The sequence below is a fragment of the Benincasa hispida genome, chromosome 2, assembly GCF_027475165.1.
Source record: "Benincasa hispida cultivar pf3 chromosome 2, pf3_genome.v1.1, whole genome shotgun sequence".
Lineage (NCBI taxonomy): Eukaryota > Viridiplantae > Streptophyta > Magnoliopsida > Cucurbitales > Cucurbitaceae > Benincasa > Benincasa hispida.
This window is the reverse complement of record NC_143479.1, coordinates 13,313,726-13,328,430: the sequence shown is the minus strand read 5'-3', so window position 1 is coordinate 13,328,430 and position 14,705 is coordinate 13,313,726. Positions and strand designations below refer to the sequence as shown.

Below are 14,705 nucleotides of genomic sequence, written 5' to 3'. Positions count from 1 at the left end.
TGAAGATCATATGCACTTTCCCTTGCCCAAAAATTGGCATCAACAAACATATTTTTCCAAAAAAAAAAGAAAAATAGTGAAAGTATGGGGACTACAATAGTATTTTAACATTAAACTTTCTTACTTGATAAGCATGGTTAAAACAAATACATTATATAACTGATAAACCATGATTTTAAAAGTAAGCCTCATTTAGGAACCAAAATAACGCGATAAAGTTATAGCAACAATAATATGCTTTATCTACATAATATTTAAATGATTAAACAATACACAAGCATCAATAACTATGCTTTTATTGATGGAACATCTATTGAGAAAACCATTTAGTTTTCAGTAGTTTAGATCGAAACCACAACTATTGTTATTCAAATACGACACATCGTTTTAAATGTCAACTCAATCCCGTCAATCAATACACTACATGCTTATTGTCCAATACACACATTATATTGAATGACATCACGTATTCAATTTCAATACCAAACGCGAAACAATTAGTACTTTAACGGTGGAGTAATCGTAGTAGAGAGAAAAAACCAATATACTTAATTATACGAGTCTTATAAAAATTAAAAGACAGCTAGCCAAATCAGACTGACAATTCAACACCAATTATCTACATCTCACATATAGTAAAAACTTGAATTAGAAGGAAAGAAACATCATATTAAATATAAGTAAAAAAAAAAAAGTCTAAAAACACTAGACACCATTGTATCAACATTTTATTTGACTGAACACGTGGGTAGCAAAATTCAAACCCATAATTTATCAGTGAACAACACATAATTTAACCAACTAAATTATGTTTAAGCTCAACTAATAAGAACTAAAGTTTGTTTAGTAATCTATTGTTTTTAAACTACATAAACCATGCAAGAATAAGTATCGCGTAAAAAACATCAACAAATGACCATGGCAATAATTTTTAAATTATTTTTTAGTCGATTAATTATAAAATATTTAAAGAAAAGATTAAAACGATAGGAACCCAATAAAATTAAATTAAAACAAGAACGATTAAAATATTAATTAAACCTTAAGAACCAAAGTCGGGTTGGGTTGAGGCGTTGAGCGAAGAAGAAAGCCCAATAGCTCCAGAAAGTAAGACCCAAAACAGAGGTGGGCTTAGCCAGAGCCCAGTAGGAGAGCAGAGCCAGCTCCCTGAGATACCAGGCCACCACACTATTGGGCCGTCATATAATTACGTCAACAGCAGGCAATGAACCGCGTTTTTTTCTTTTAATTTCTGCGTCTCTTATATCGGCGTAATACTAAAATCTACATCGGACCGGACTAAGCTCACCGCGCGGTTCGCGATGGAAACCTCACAGCGGGAGACGAGTTACAGACGAGTTCCAGACGAACCAGAGCTCGATCTATACACCATTCCAAGTCAATCCAGTAAGTCTATCTCTCCCTCTTTTTCGCATTTTCCGTCCATTTACCCTAACCCTAGAAAATGGCCACTTCCTCTCCCCTCCAGGTTCTTTTGGATACTCACTACCTAGCTAGGGAATTGAATAAAGAACGAAGGGAAATTTAGGAGACTGTTTTCAAATTGGGACTGATTTTTCTAATCAATTCTTCAGGTTGGTTTTCGTGGGATGAAATCCACGAAACGGAGAAATTAGCTTTGAAGGAGTTTTTTGATGGAAGCTCGATATCAAGAACTCCGCGTATATATAAAGAATATAGAGATTTTATTATCAATAGGTACAGGGAAGAGCCTTCCAGCAGGCTTACATTCACCGAAGTTCGGAAGTCTCTGGTGGGAGATGTTAATTTGCTTCATAAGGTGTTTATTTTCTTGGAGACATGGGGGCTGATCAACTTTGGCGCAACTTCGGATGACAATGATTTGGCGGAGGTAGAAGATGGAGAGAGTTCTGTAATTAAGATTGAAGAGGGGGTTCCCAATGGGATTCGTGTCGGAGCAATGCCAAATTCGGTCAAGCCAATTTCAGCACCTCCTATTGTGGAAGACAGTGCTATCGTCAATGGGAGCGGGTTTAAATTGCCCCCTTTGACTTCTTATTCAGATGTTTTCAGCGAATTGTTGAAACAGAAAATCTTAGTGTGTGGGAACTGTGGCCAGCATTGTGGATCTAGATACCATCAATGCGCCAAGGTACTTTCATGCTATCACGTGAATGAATATTCCCAAAGCATCTATTGATAAATCTCAATTGCATCTCCACTACTGGATTTTGATGAATGTCTAACTCTAGTCTTCACGTATTATACGTAGGATGGTTATTTAGTCTGTGAAAATTGTTTCAAGGATGGAAATTACGGAGAGCAGAGGCTCTTGGAAGATTTTGAGTTGAAAACCAACGAGTTCATTGAAGATAGTGGTAATATCGGAGCTGTGTGGACTGAGGCCGAAACTCTTCTTCTTTTGGAATCCGTTTTGAAGCATGGAGATGATTGGGATCTCGTTGCTCAAAATGTTCAAACCAAGACTAAAGTGGATTGTATATTGAAGCTCGTGGAGTTGCCGTTTGGGGACTCCTTGTTATGCTCTGATGCTCAAAGGAGTGAGGTTAGTGATCCTAATAACAATGTTGCTAGCGAAAAAGAAATTACAGACCCTCCACCTAACAATCAGGAGATTGCCGGAAGTGAAGACCAATGTACCAAGAACATAAACGAGGACGAAGATGAGGAGAACCAAGGTCCTCCCAAGCGACAGTGCACCGGTTCTGTTCCAGATACGAGCAGTTCTCTGATGAAACAGGTAGGATTTATGTATCACGTGTTATTACATATCTCTTTCTATCAAATACATTTAACTGGATTGTATTGAAGTGAAGTGAAATTGTTGCGGGTTATCTTTTCATTGCTGAATGGCGTCCTATAAAATATATATATGGCTCGATTTTACTCCCCATTAGCTGATGCATGAGCATCTGTCCTATGCTATTAGGTAGCTTTGATATCGAGCATGGTTGGACCACATATTATGGCGGCAGCTGCTACTGCTTCTGTTACAGCACTCTGTGACGAAAACTTATATCCGAAAGAAATCTTTGATGATCAAGAATTTTTTGTACCTAATGGATCGTGTTCTGCGGCTTCCACCACATCAAATCATGAGGATGAGAGGTTTGTATTTTTGTTTCTACTTTTCATGCTTTGGCCAATACTCTTTTGGCATTGGAGATAAACTTATCTGTAATTTTCTTCCATAGAATTCTCAATAATGAAGATTCAGTGGCGAAGGAAAGGCCTCAATCAGGTACTTATTGTGAACCCTTTGTTTTTTCTTTTTTAAATTTTTTTTAAACAAAATTATTTATTTATAATATCTGTGAGTATTCGGACTAGCTTATGCACACCTGAACTAATCTCATGGGACAATATGCTTGAACCCTACAATAGTTGGGTGTCAAGGAAACCCGTAGGATATTAAGTCTAGGTAAGTGGCCACCATGGATTGAATCTATGACCTTTATTCCTTTGACCTTTTTAAGATACTTATTATGAACTTGAAAGTGCTGATTGACTATTATACATAGTTTTCCACTTTGTCGGATCAAATAGAAAAACATGTCTGCTGTAATAAAAATATGCTCTGTGCGCTGCCCTAACAGGTAGGATTGTTTGCATTTTCGGTGTGGGTGGTTAGGTATCAATGCTAGCTCCCTTTCTTGTTTTTATGGTTCAGCATTTTGGCGCATTACTTTGCCTTGCCTTTAACCTTTACTATCTCCGCTTTCCCTTTAGGTGATATAATGGCCCAGGACAAAGATGACATACCTTTAATCTTACGAGTTAGAACTGCGATTGCAACAGCACTTGGTGCTGCCGCAGCACATGCAAAATTACTTGCTGATCAGGAAGAGAGAGAAATTGAATATTTATTGGCGATAATGATAGAAACACAGGTAAACATTCCCTGAACTACACGCTTGTAGTAGTCTGTGGGTCAAAACTTTAAAGTTCCTGTTAAACATGGTCGATTGTGTGCCAAAGTGATAAATGTTTATTCGTTGTCAAAATCATTTACAGATAAAGAAGATGCAATGCAAAGTTCAGCATTTTGAAGATCTCGAGCTGATTATGGAAACAGAATGTCCTGTTTTTGAGGAACTAGAAGATAAACTGTTAATGGAGCGGGTTAGTGTCTTGCAATCTGCATTTGATCTTGGTATATCTAGGTGGAAGGATTATCCTTCTGTGAGATCTTGACAAGTATTCTTGTACCATTATGCTAAGTCGTCTGTCCCAAATGATCTTACTCGATGTAGCAAAGAAATTATTTACATCTTAATCTCATGCTAAATTTTCTTCCACGCCTGATGTCTGGTAATGTGAGAGAATTCGAACCGCTAACTAAGAGTCTAAGGACGGTAGTCTCACAGTAGATTTGAGCCTCCGATTTCAAGAGGTTACTTTCATGAGCTTGTAATATGGAATAAGCAAATCCAGTCTATGAGATGAGCTTTTCTTTGTAATTTGGACTGTACAAGTTTATGTGCAGCCACTCCAATATAAATACAGTATAGGCAAAAAATTTATATTTAATCTCCCTAAGTGTGGATTGTGGAAATGTACCATGGAAAATCATGACTCGGAACAAATCATCAAATATTCCATTAAAATCAATTTGCAAGATGCAGCCGTGAAGATAGTTTGACAATGAATTGAACTTGCATTCAGATTTTCAATACCAAAGGAAAAATACAGCATCGCGTGTGGGCGCTTAATGTGAAGAATAACAACAAAGGTGGTTAAGCATGAGTGGCCTTTAGTTTTAAAAAATTGAAGGCACTGGCGTTACACTCAGGCTTATCTAATCTTCCAAAAGATAATATAATTATAGTTTATGTGATAACTAAATTAGGCTTCTTCAAAAATAACAGATAAATATAAGAGGAGGTGTTTTTAAAAAATTATTATTATCAATAAAAAGTGGCAATGCACAGCAATGTAGAAATGTGGTAAAATGACTGGGGATTAACCAACCTAAAGTGGAGAATAAATTAACGACACAAGTTAAAAATAGTAGTGAAAATTAATAATTCCCCCTCAAACTGAAAAAGGGTTATTATTTGCAAATTACAACTTCTCCACTCATCTCCCTGATTCTGCTTTTACCGCCCCGACTGCGCACTACATAGCCAGAGGGAAGAAGGCCCTAATTTCCGAGTGAAAAAGAAGCCACAATGACCAGAAGGCGCCTTCGCCTGAGCTGGTCTTCCGACGAAGACTTGGAACACAACTCTCACTGTCCTGATTCCTCCCCCACCTCTCTTCAGCCTCTCATTCTCGACAATCTCAACTCTCATTTTAATCCCAACGTTTCTGAACCCCTCCAAGTTCCCGATTCCGACGACGAGGAACAAGATTTTATCGACGTCTCCGACCATCTCTCCCCTCCCTCTGCGGATTCTGATCATTCTCTCCCTCACTCGCCCGACCCGAACCCGCTCAGTCCTGCTGTCGCTTCCACCCACCCGCCGTGTCCTGTAAGCGACTTCCTTCGAGGATTTGGTTTAAGCTTAAAGAGAGAGTGGCTGCATGCCTGTATCCGTTCCCTACAAGGGTTTGTACCAGGTTTTTTCAGCCTCAACCCTGCGGAAAAAGGAAAGCTGTGTTTCGAGCAGTTCTTGGTTTCTGATATGAATTACACGGGTGCTGGTGTCCTGCCTCAAAATGTTGATTCTATGCATCTCGTTGATCTCCCTGGTCCGTACGTACTGCAGGTTATTTGTGCCAGTTCCTTGAGTTCATTACCATAAATTCTTTTTTGGTTAAAACAACATTTTGGTCCCCGTACTAATATTTCAGAGTTATAAGAATGACCTGCTGCTTGAGGTAGGCAGGGTTGTAGGGTCCTTGCTGATCTGTTTGCCTTTTCAGGTCGATGAGATAGTTAACATCAGTTGTGGTCTAAAAGGTAGATATCAGACTGCCCCTGCCAATATTAAGAGGTGCCTTAAACTGTCCATGACGGATGGTGTTCAGCGAGTTTTTGGCATGGAATACAGGCCTATCAGGGATCTTGAAGTTTTGGCACCTGCTGGGTTGAAGGTTTCTTAAATTTCTCAATCCTCGTTCAATTGTTATTTTTTCCCCAACCAGGTTATGAGCTTCGAAACTACACTACATGATTAATTGATGATAGGGATCAATTATTTATAGCTTTTGTACAGGTAGTAATCTGCAATATAAGTGTACGACGTGGGCTTCTAATGCTTGTACCTGAAGCTTTTGAGGTTCTTGGAGGCCTGGTTGAGGAATTGGAGGCAGCTCGGAAACGGCTTGTTGACGAAGTGAGCAAGCCACCTAGAGGAAGGAGGTATCATTAATTCCTAGAGTACATAGTTTTCATCCATACCTTTGTTGGCTTCCACAGTACAATTTTCTTTGTCGTCGAAAGATTTCTTTTTCCATTGTTTAGAGCTTATTCTTTTATCTTTTGTAATTGATTACTTGCCGACTTCAAACATGCACCGTACACAGTACTTCTCGGTGGACTGTCTTTCTCTTCAGAAGAGCTTATTCCACTGTTTTCTGTTATTCAATAATTTGTGATTTATATACTTGTTCAGAACGAGGACGGGCGTGGTTCCTCCTTTGGCAAGTAGAGCAACACATGCTGCATGGCCATCAGACAATGTTCAAGATCCTGGGCATCCTAGCAGAGTAGTGGATACTGAACCTTCTCGTTCAGACCAAGGTACTAATCAGTTATATATTCCCCTGCCCTTCTTTCCCGGGGGAAAAAGAAAGATTTTTTCCCTTGTCAACGGGTGTTGAATAAGATGACATACCTGGTATGATGTTCAGTGTGTCAGATTCCTGACTTTATAGACCAAATAGCTGTTACTACTCTCTATATTAGGCAATGTTGCCTACTTTCATTCTCTCATTATGATGTGCCTTTTTGCGTTCTCTTGTTTGTTTCAACTATTGATACAGACCGTTGTGGGGGAAAACATGGATAGAACAAGGAAACAAAAAGTGGAAGAGGAAGGGAAATGCTTGTCCACTCCTAATAAATTTCATACCCTATTCTGGAATGTAAAAACATTATAAACTTCAAAGTAGGAAGAACAAACCTCCTGCTAGAATCCAATGTAAATCTCATCGTCAAGTAGAATTATTTGAAAATGACTCCTAATAGTTATCTGAATATAAAATAGACTAAATTACACAAGGCATTTGATATTTTCCGCTAGATTAGCTATGAATCTTGATGAAATATAAGAAAAGAGAGATCAACACACAGTTTACGTGGAAACTCTAGAACAGGGATAAAACCACGATGCAGACCTTTTTCTTATTATTTTTAATTGATACACTGAATACAAGAGAACAGGGTGAATAAATAGACAGTAGAGAGCTCTAGGGTAGAAGACAATTACAATAATACCTCTAGGGTAAAAACCCTACTTTCAACACTCCTCCCAAGTTGGGGCATAAATATCAATAAGACCCAACTTACTGATACAATAGTCAAAATCTGGTCTAAGTAACCCCTTGGTGAGAACATCTGCCACTTGTTGACTTGAGGGAATAAAGGGGATGCAAATGCTCCCATTCTCTAGTCTTTCTTTAATGAAGTGTCTGTCAATCTCTACATGTTTGGTTATGTCATGTTGGACTGGTTTGTTTGCGATTCTTATTGCTGCTTTATTATCACAAAACAATTTCATTGGAAGCTCACTATCTTGGTAAAGATCAGACAACACCTTCTTCAACCAGATTTCTTCACATATCCCTAAGCTCATTGCCTTGTACTCAGCTTCAATGCTACTCTTGGCCACCACTCCCCGTTTCTTACTTCGCCAGGTGACAAGGTTACCCCAGACAAAGCTGCAATAACCAGAGGTTGACTTTCTATCAACAACAGAGCCTGCCCAATTAGAATTGGTATAAGCTTCAATAGTTCTTTTTTCAGAATTTCTGAACATCGGACCCTTACCAGGAGTCCCCTTCAAGTATCGAAGAATACGCTCAACTGTAGTCATATGCTCCTCATAGGGAGCTTGCATAAACTGGCTTACCACGTTTACTGCATATGAAATATCTGGTCTTGTATGGGACAGGTAGATCAATTTTCCAACCAACCTCTGACACCTTTCCTTGTTAACAGGAACTTTGTTGTCTATAACACCAAGTTTTGCATTATACTCCACTGGTGTGTCAGCGGGTTTACACCCAGTCATGCCTGTTTTTTTGAGTAAGTCCAGTGTATATTTCCGTTGCGATACTGAAATACCTTCTCTTGATCGAGCTACTTCCATTCCAAGGAAGTATCTCAGCTTGCCAAGGTCTTTAATCTCAAACTCTCTGGCCATTCTTGTTTTGAGCCTTGTAATTTCACCCTCATCATCACTAGACAGAACAATATCATCAACATACACTACGAGGACTGCAATCTTCTCGGAGTCGAACCTTTTCGTAAACAATGTATGATCTGAGTGCCCTTGTTTATATCCCTGTGCTTTAACAAATGTGGTGAACCTATCAAACCAAGCCCTTGGAGACTATTTCAGTCCATATAATGACTTTCTCAGTCCGCAAACCCTGTGCTTGAACTGACTCTCGAATCCAGGAGGGGGGCTCATATAGACTTCCTCTTCAAGTTCTCCATTCAGGAATGCACTTTTAACATCTAACTGGTGAAGTGACCAATCTTTGTTTACAACAATCGACAACAAAACCCGAATAGTGTTGAGTTTGACCATGGGAGAGAATGTTTCAGAGTAATCAACTCCGTAGGTCTGGGTGAAACCTTTAGCAACCAGTTTGACCTTATATCGGTCAATTGTCCCATCTGATTTGTATTTTATGGTGAACACCCATTTGCATCCAACTGTCTTGTGCTCTTCAGGTAAAGGCACCTGTTCCCATGTTCCATTTTTCTCAAGAGCCCTCATTTCTTCCATAACAGCCGTTTTCCATTCAGAACTCTCCATTGCTTCACGAATACTACTTGGGACCATGATAGTGTCCAAGCTGGTAGTAAAAGCTTTAAATTCGGGAGACAGATTGCTATATGTCATGTAGCTGTGCATAGAGTATTTTGTGCATGAACGAGTACCTTTCCTCAGTGCTATTGGAAGATCGAGAAAGGCATCATGATTTTCCAACTCTCTAGGTTTTTCAGCATGATCGGTCATCTGTATATCAAAGATTTCAATAGTATCTTCCACTTCCTTATAAAAAACTGGCATTTTTCCTTTACTGCTATCATTCTTAGCTGTCTCCTCATCTGTCACATTTTCAGTATTGTCACCTCCTTCATCCTTATCTTCCTTGCACTTGTCAGTCTCCATACATATATCAACATCATTAGTTTCAGGGATACACGTACTTGGACTAGATGCAGGGTCTGATTCATGGACCGGAGCCGGCTGTTTAACAGGTGGCGTCCCTTCCTTTCTAAGATTCTTCCTATAGTAGGTTATCCATGGAATCTGGTTGGTAGGGAGGATAGGACAAACTTTTTTCAAAACTAGGAGAAGGAATCGGGCGGATTCCCCTAAAGGGATCTCATAGGAGAACCAGTTAGGCTCTTCACTCAAGCTCTCCCCCTGAAGATGACAAACGGGGAAGAAGGGTTGATCTTCAATGAAAGTAATGTCCATGGAGACACGAGAGGACGGATGATAGCATTTATACCTACGTTGGTGGAGAGGGTACCCAACAAAAACACATTTCTGAGCACGAGGGGTGAATTTTGTGCGATTTGCGCCATGGGAGTGGACAAACGCGACAAAGCCGAAGACACGGAGGGGTACATCAGAAATTAGGCGAATAGTCGGATAGGATTCTTTGAATAGGTCCAAGGGATTATGAAAGTCAAGGATACAAGAGGGCATGCGATTAATGAGGTGAGCCGCAGTAAGAATGACATCTCCCCATAGATGGGACGGAAGAGTGGCAGACAACATTAAGGATTGGGTAACTTCCACCAGATGACGATTTTTACGCTCGGCTACTCCATTTTGTTGGGGAGTATAAGCACACGAGCTCTGGTGGACAATCCCTTTAGACACAAGAAAGTCACGAAAAGAGGTGTTAAATAACTCCCGTCCATTATCACTCCTCAAAATTCCAATCTTTGCATGGAACTGTGTTTCAGCCATGGTATAAAATTGTTGAAAGATGGAGGACACCTCAGACTTATCAGGAAGTAAAAACACCCAAGTGAGGTGTGTGTGGTCGTCTATGAAGGTGACGAACCAACGTTTACTAGTGGAGGTAGTAGTAGGTGAGGGTCCCCAGACGTCACTATGAATGAGGGAGAAAGGACTGGACGAGTTATAAGGTTGAGAACGAAAAGTAAAACGACTTTGTTTGGCATGAATACATACATCACAATTTAGAGACGCTATATTAATATTGCGGAATAAATGCGGAAACAAATATTTCATATATTGAAAGTTTGGATGTCCTAAACGATAATGCCATAACATAAAGTCATTTTCGGAAGTAGAAAAATTTAAAGACATAAAACCAGTTTTATGATCCTCCCTAGAAGAAGCATCGTCGGAAAGGAAGTAGAGCCCCCTATCGTGCCGGGCAGTGCCAATCGTCATCCTCGACTTCTGATCCTAAAACACAACAAAATTTGGTGAGAAAATGGCCTTACAATTCAGATCTCTTGTAATTTATTGACCGATAAAAGATTATATGAAATTTTAGGCACATGAAGTGTATCACGTAGTACTAAACCATCAAAAGGAGAGGTATTTCCTTTCCCTGCAACCGGGGCAAAAGACCTGTCTGCAATTCTAATACATTCATTTCCCGCACTCGGACAGTATGAAACAAACAAGTCTGAAGAGCTGGTGAGATGATCTGTGGCCCCTGAATCTACAATCTAGGGTTTCTTGCCATTAATGCTAATAAGGCCAAAAGATGGAAAAGTACCTGATTGTGCAATGGCACTCACCTCGACAACACTCAAATTGATCTTATTATCGGCCGAGGGCTGATGCGGTGTATTCTCATTAACCGAGTCACTTACAAGTGCACGTCCAGAGGATTTGTCACGTGACTGTCGTTGCCTACTGTTCGGGGGCCTGTCGTGCAGCTTCCAACATTGGTCCTTCGTATGCCATGGCTTCTTGCAATGCTCACAAACAGGTGTGGGCTTTTTATCACCGTCAGCACTGGAAGCCTTCGTAACAAAAGCTGATGCATCAGTGGAAACAACCATGGGATTGTTCATAGCATGTGACCGATCCTCTTCCAGTTGAACCTCTGAACAAACTTCTTTGAGAGGAGTAGGTCGTTGACCCAATATGCGACTTTGAACACTGTCAAATTTTGGGTTCAATCCAGTAAAAAACACATACACCTGATCTGCCTCTTCAAGTTTCAAGTATTGGGCCCCATCTTGTGCGCAGTTCCAAACAATTTCTCGGCAAAGGTCCATCTCTTGTCATTACACTGATAATTTATTAAAGTAGGAACATCCATGGCCCCTTGCTTGCACTCATGGACCTGTTTGTGTAACGTGTACAATCGAGATGCGTTCTGTCGCTTTGAGTATAGATCCCTAGCTGCCTTCCAGATATCTCTAGCAGTTGCTGCATACAGTAAAGGTCAGCCAATCTGTGGCTCCATACTATTGATGAGGATAGAACATAATAGAGAATCCTCCCCTTTCCAGATTCTTTCTTGAGGATTGCCTGGGATAGGTTTCGGAATTTCTCCTATTACATACCCGAAGTTGTGCCTTCCTTCGAGGGCCATTCTGATCGACTGGGACCAGGAAAAATAATTCTCCCCATTCAATTTTTCTTCTACCAGAAATCCTGTAGTATTTCCCATTGAGTCAGTTAAATAAGTTGTATTAGGCAAAATAGAGAACGAATTTACCGGATTCTCTGTAGTGACTGATTGAGGGTTTGGGCCAAGGGCCGTTTCCAAATCTGAAATCTGCATTGGAAGATAGGCCAATCTGCGTTGAACATTGTCAGGGTACTGGGCCGAACCACCATGATTTGGTGCGGCTGGAAAAAGGCCTTCGACCGACGGCTGGTTGTGAGAGAAACCAGCTGGGTATGCTGGAATCAGGGCGTCGGCCGGAGAGAACCCGATCGGAGGCTGAGGCGCTTGGAAAGACAGTGGCGGCGTCGGGTCGGTAGTTTGGATCTGCACCTGGGAAAACTGCGGTTGGATAGAGGTAGAAGTGATCGGCTCCTTTCCTCAGTTTGGCTCCCGAAGCGGTCGCGGCTGGGTAGATTGGAGGGTGTCGGGTCGGCAGTTCGTCTGGTCGAAAGGAACGGCTGGCGACTCGTGCGGCATGGTCGGCGCGAACGAGGGTTTTTGTGGCCCGACCGCACGATTCTGTCCTTCGACGGAACCCTCGGTCGATGTCGACGGCGCTCCCTGCGGCGGCTGGACGGCAACTATGGTGGCTGGAAGAAGTTGCAGTAAGGCAGATTGGAGGTATTCTTTTACAGCTTCTTGGATAATAGCTTTCATGTCCATGATTGGAGCTTCGTCTGTAGAAGATGTTTGTGGTTGGTTCTCGTCAATGATGGATAGGGTTTCGTCGCTATGCTCTGATACCATGATGAAATATAAGAAAAGAGAGACCAATGCACAGTTTACGTGGAAACCCTAGAACAGGGAGAAAAACCACGATACAGACCTTTTTCTTATTATTCTTAATTGATACACTGAATACAAGAGAACAGGGTGAATAAATAGATAGTAGAGAGTCCTAGGGTAGAAGACATTTACAATAATACCCCTAAGGAAAAAACCCTACTTTCAACAAATGTCAGCCAAGTTTATCTTGGGTATAAGGTTATAAGGTTTGTTTTATTATTATTGGTTGTTGGTCTTGAATTTCATGTTCAATCTGTATAATCTGGAAAGAGCTCTGTTGTTATAGATAGTGCATTCTTCCAAATTTTCTTTGTTTTCAACCTTTTTTTCCCCTTCCTTTTCTTTTCACAATTGAAGAGGTCACTGTTGCTCATTTGACTATCAGGTGTTGGCACGTTCCATAGGGGAAATGAAACATTTACTGCTCCAGTTGGTGATGCATTTACTACTCCTGTCAGAAGAACAAATGCTCATTCTGAGTTATCTTCTAATTTTGTTTCAAATGTTGAGGAGATTCATTCACATTCCGTTCCCAGTGGTGGAGCTAGTACCGAGCCTACTATTGTATCCAATTCAGTTGAGGACACCAATGTGGTCAATCCGATCGATGACACCGATACATTCAATTCAGTAGACGATACCAATACGGCCAACTTGGAAGAGGATACCATTATGGTCGATATTGAGCATCCACTCATTCTATCTGGTGATAGAGAAATTCCTTTCACTTACTTGGCTAGTTTGTCGGCTAAGTGGGCAGCAGTGAAGGAAAAGTCTCCATCAGTTCGTGGAAAAATCAAGGTAGGATAAAAATTCATATTTCATTGCAACCTGCTCATATTGAACATGGCATGGTGAATGACTATGAAATTTAATTGTTTCTATATTTTACTGAAATTGAAAACATAATCTTTGTATTTGTAGTGCTTTTTGACTGGTGTAAAAGGATTTCAATTCAAGCAAAGGGCAACATACGAGCTACATGTGTATGTTGATGACGGCAGCCTCATTTCTGAGATCCTCATTGATCACGAGGTGAGTCAAATACCATATAGTTTATGCGTACCCTAGTCAAAGAGGACCGTATCTGACTGCTTCTTATGTTGATTATTAGGTTGTGCTAAAAGCGATTGGCCATTCTCCCAAGGATGTTACAGATGCTCTCGATTCTTCTGATGTCAAAGTCGTGAGTGCTATGAAGGAGACCATGAGACAGTTCCAAATTTTCTTGGTAAATTTTGAGGTAAATTGATGGCATCAAGTATTCTAACCCTCAATTGCTTCCTCCCCTCCCGCTAACTTCAAAAGATTATGCCATTTCTGTATGTTACTTGCACATTCAGTATACTTTTAGTTGCTTTGAGTTTCATTCTTTTATATCTTGTTTCATCGAAGGGTACAATGCTGGTTGAGATGAATAGAACGTCTTTTCTGCCAGTTGTCCTTGAGATGGCGGAGGGTTGTTTGGAATCTGATGCTCAGTTGCTTTTGAGAAGACTCACGTGTTCAAATGCTATTCGAACTGATGAATAGAGCTTGATGGGCGGGCCGCGGATTCGCACAAAATCATATGTTTCCGTTTGGCGATAATTGCAAGCACAAAATCAATGGTTTTATAGATCATCAACACAGCATCCAGAGGAAATGAAGTCGATTTTTTCCTGGAAGCTTTACTCAGCCCAGTTGTCAGAGGAGAGCCGAAACTGATCGACATTGGTATTCTTGTACTGGGACGTTCATTTTTAAGAAATCTATCAGGTTAATATCCATGGCAAAGAGATAGTTAAACAGCAATCAACCCGATTGCTGACTGGAGGGGAGTAGCAAAGATTTTAGGGAATGCTACGAATGCTTCTCCTACAAGCACTGTGACATTCTATATTTATTCAATCTTTCAAACGTCCTCTGTTGTCCATTATGTACATGCTCATAGTAATTCTAGTTATGAAAATACCCGAGATTGGGACAAGATATGCTTCTAATAAGTTTGTTAGTCAGTCGATGTCTAAATAAATACGTTTCTTTTGGTTCACAATCTTTCTGGTCAGCTACAATTTGGGATAAATGTTATCGCATTCAAACGTAAGTTCATCTGTCGCATCTAGGTATCTTTTTTC

At 40.4% G+C, this 14,705-nt stretch overlaps 2 protein-coding genes across 3 annotated transcripts; both read left to right on the top strand.

Annotated features, from left to right (window-relative positions):
- Positions 1–1,237: 1,237 nt before the first annotated feature.
- SWI3A (SWITCH/sucrose nonfermenting 3A) lies at positions 1,238–4,533 on the top strand. The gene is made up of 7 exons (XM_039024687.2): positions 1,238–1,407; positions 1,596–2,134; positions 2,255–2,743; positions 2,933–3,111; positions 3,198–3,244; positions 3,733–3,893; positions 4,018–4,533. Exons 1-7 carry the CDS (start codon positions 1,323–1,325, stop codon positions 4,195–4,197), a joined length of 1,680 nt encoding a protein of 559 aa, XP_038880615.2. The 5' UTR covers positions 1,238–1,322; the 3' UTR covers positions 4,198–4,533.
- A 482-nt stretch (positions 4,534–5,015) lies between these two features.
- On the top strand, positions 5,016–14,623 carry RMI1 (recQ-mediated instability protein (DUF1767)). 2 transcript variants are annotated; one of them, XM_090310737.1, is made up of 8 exons: positions 5,016–5,697; positions 5,872–6,042; positions 6,165–6,310; positions 6,564–6,691; positions 12,974–13,389; positions 13,513–13,623; positions 13,703–13,831; positions 13,984–14,623. In XM_090310737.1, the coding sequence occupies exons 1-8, from the start codon at positions 5,665–5,667 to the stop codon at positions 14,119–14,121; spliced, it is 1,272 nt and encodes a 423-aa protein (XP_090166863.1). In that variant the 5' UTR covers positions 5,016–5,664; the 3' UTR covers positions 14,122–14,623. The 2 variants fall into 2 exon arrangements, with proteins under 2 accessions (XP_090166863.1, XP_038879467.2); XM_039023539.2 differs by having other exon boundaries at positions 5,045–5,714.
- The last annotated feature ends 82 nt before the right edge of the window (positions 14,624–14,705 follow it).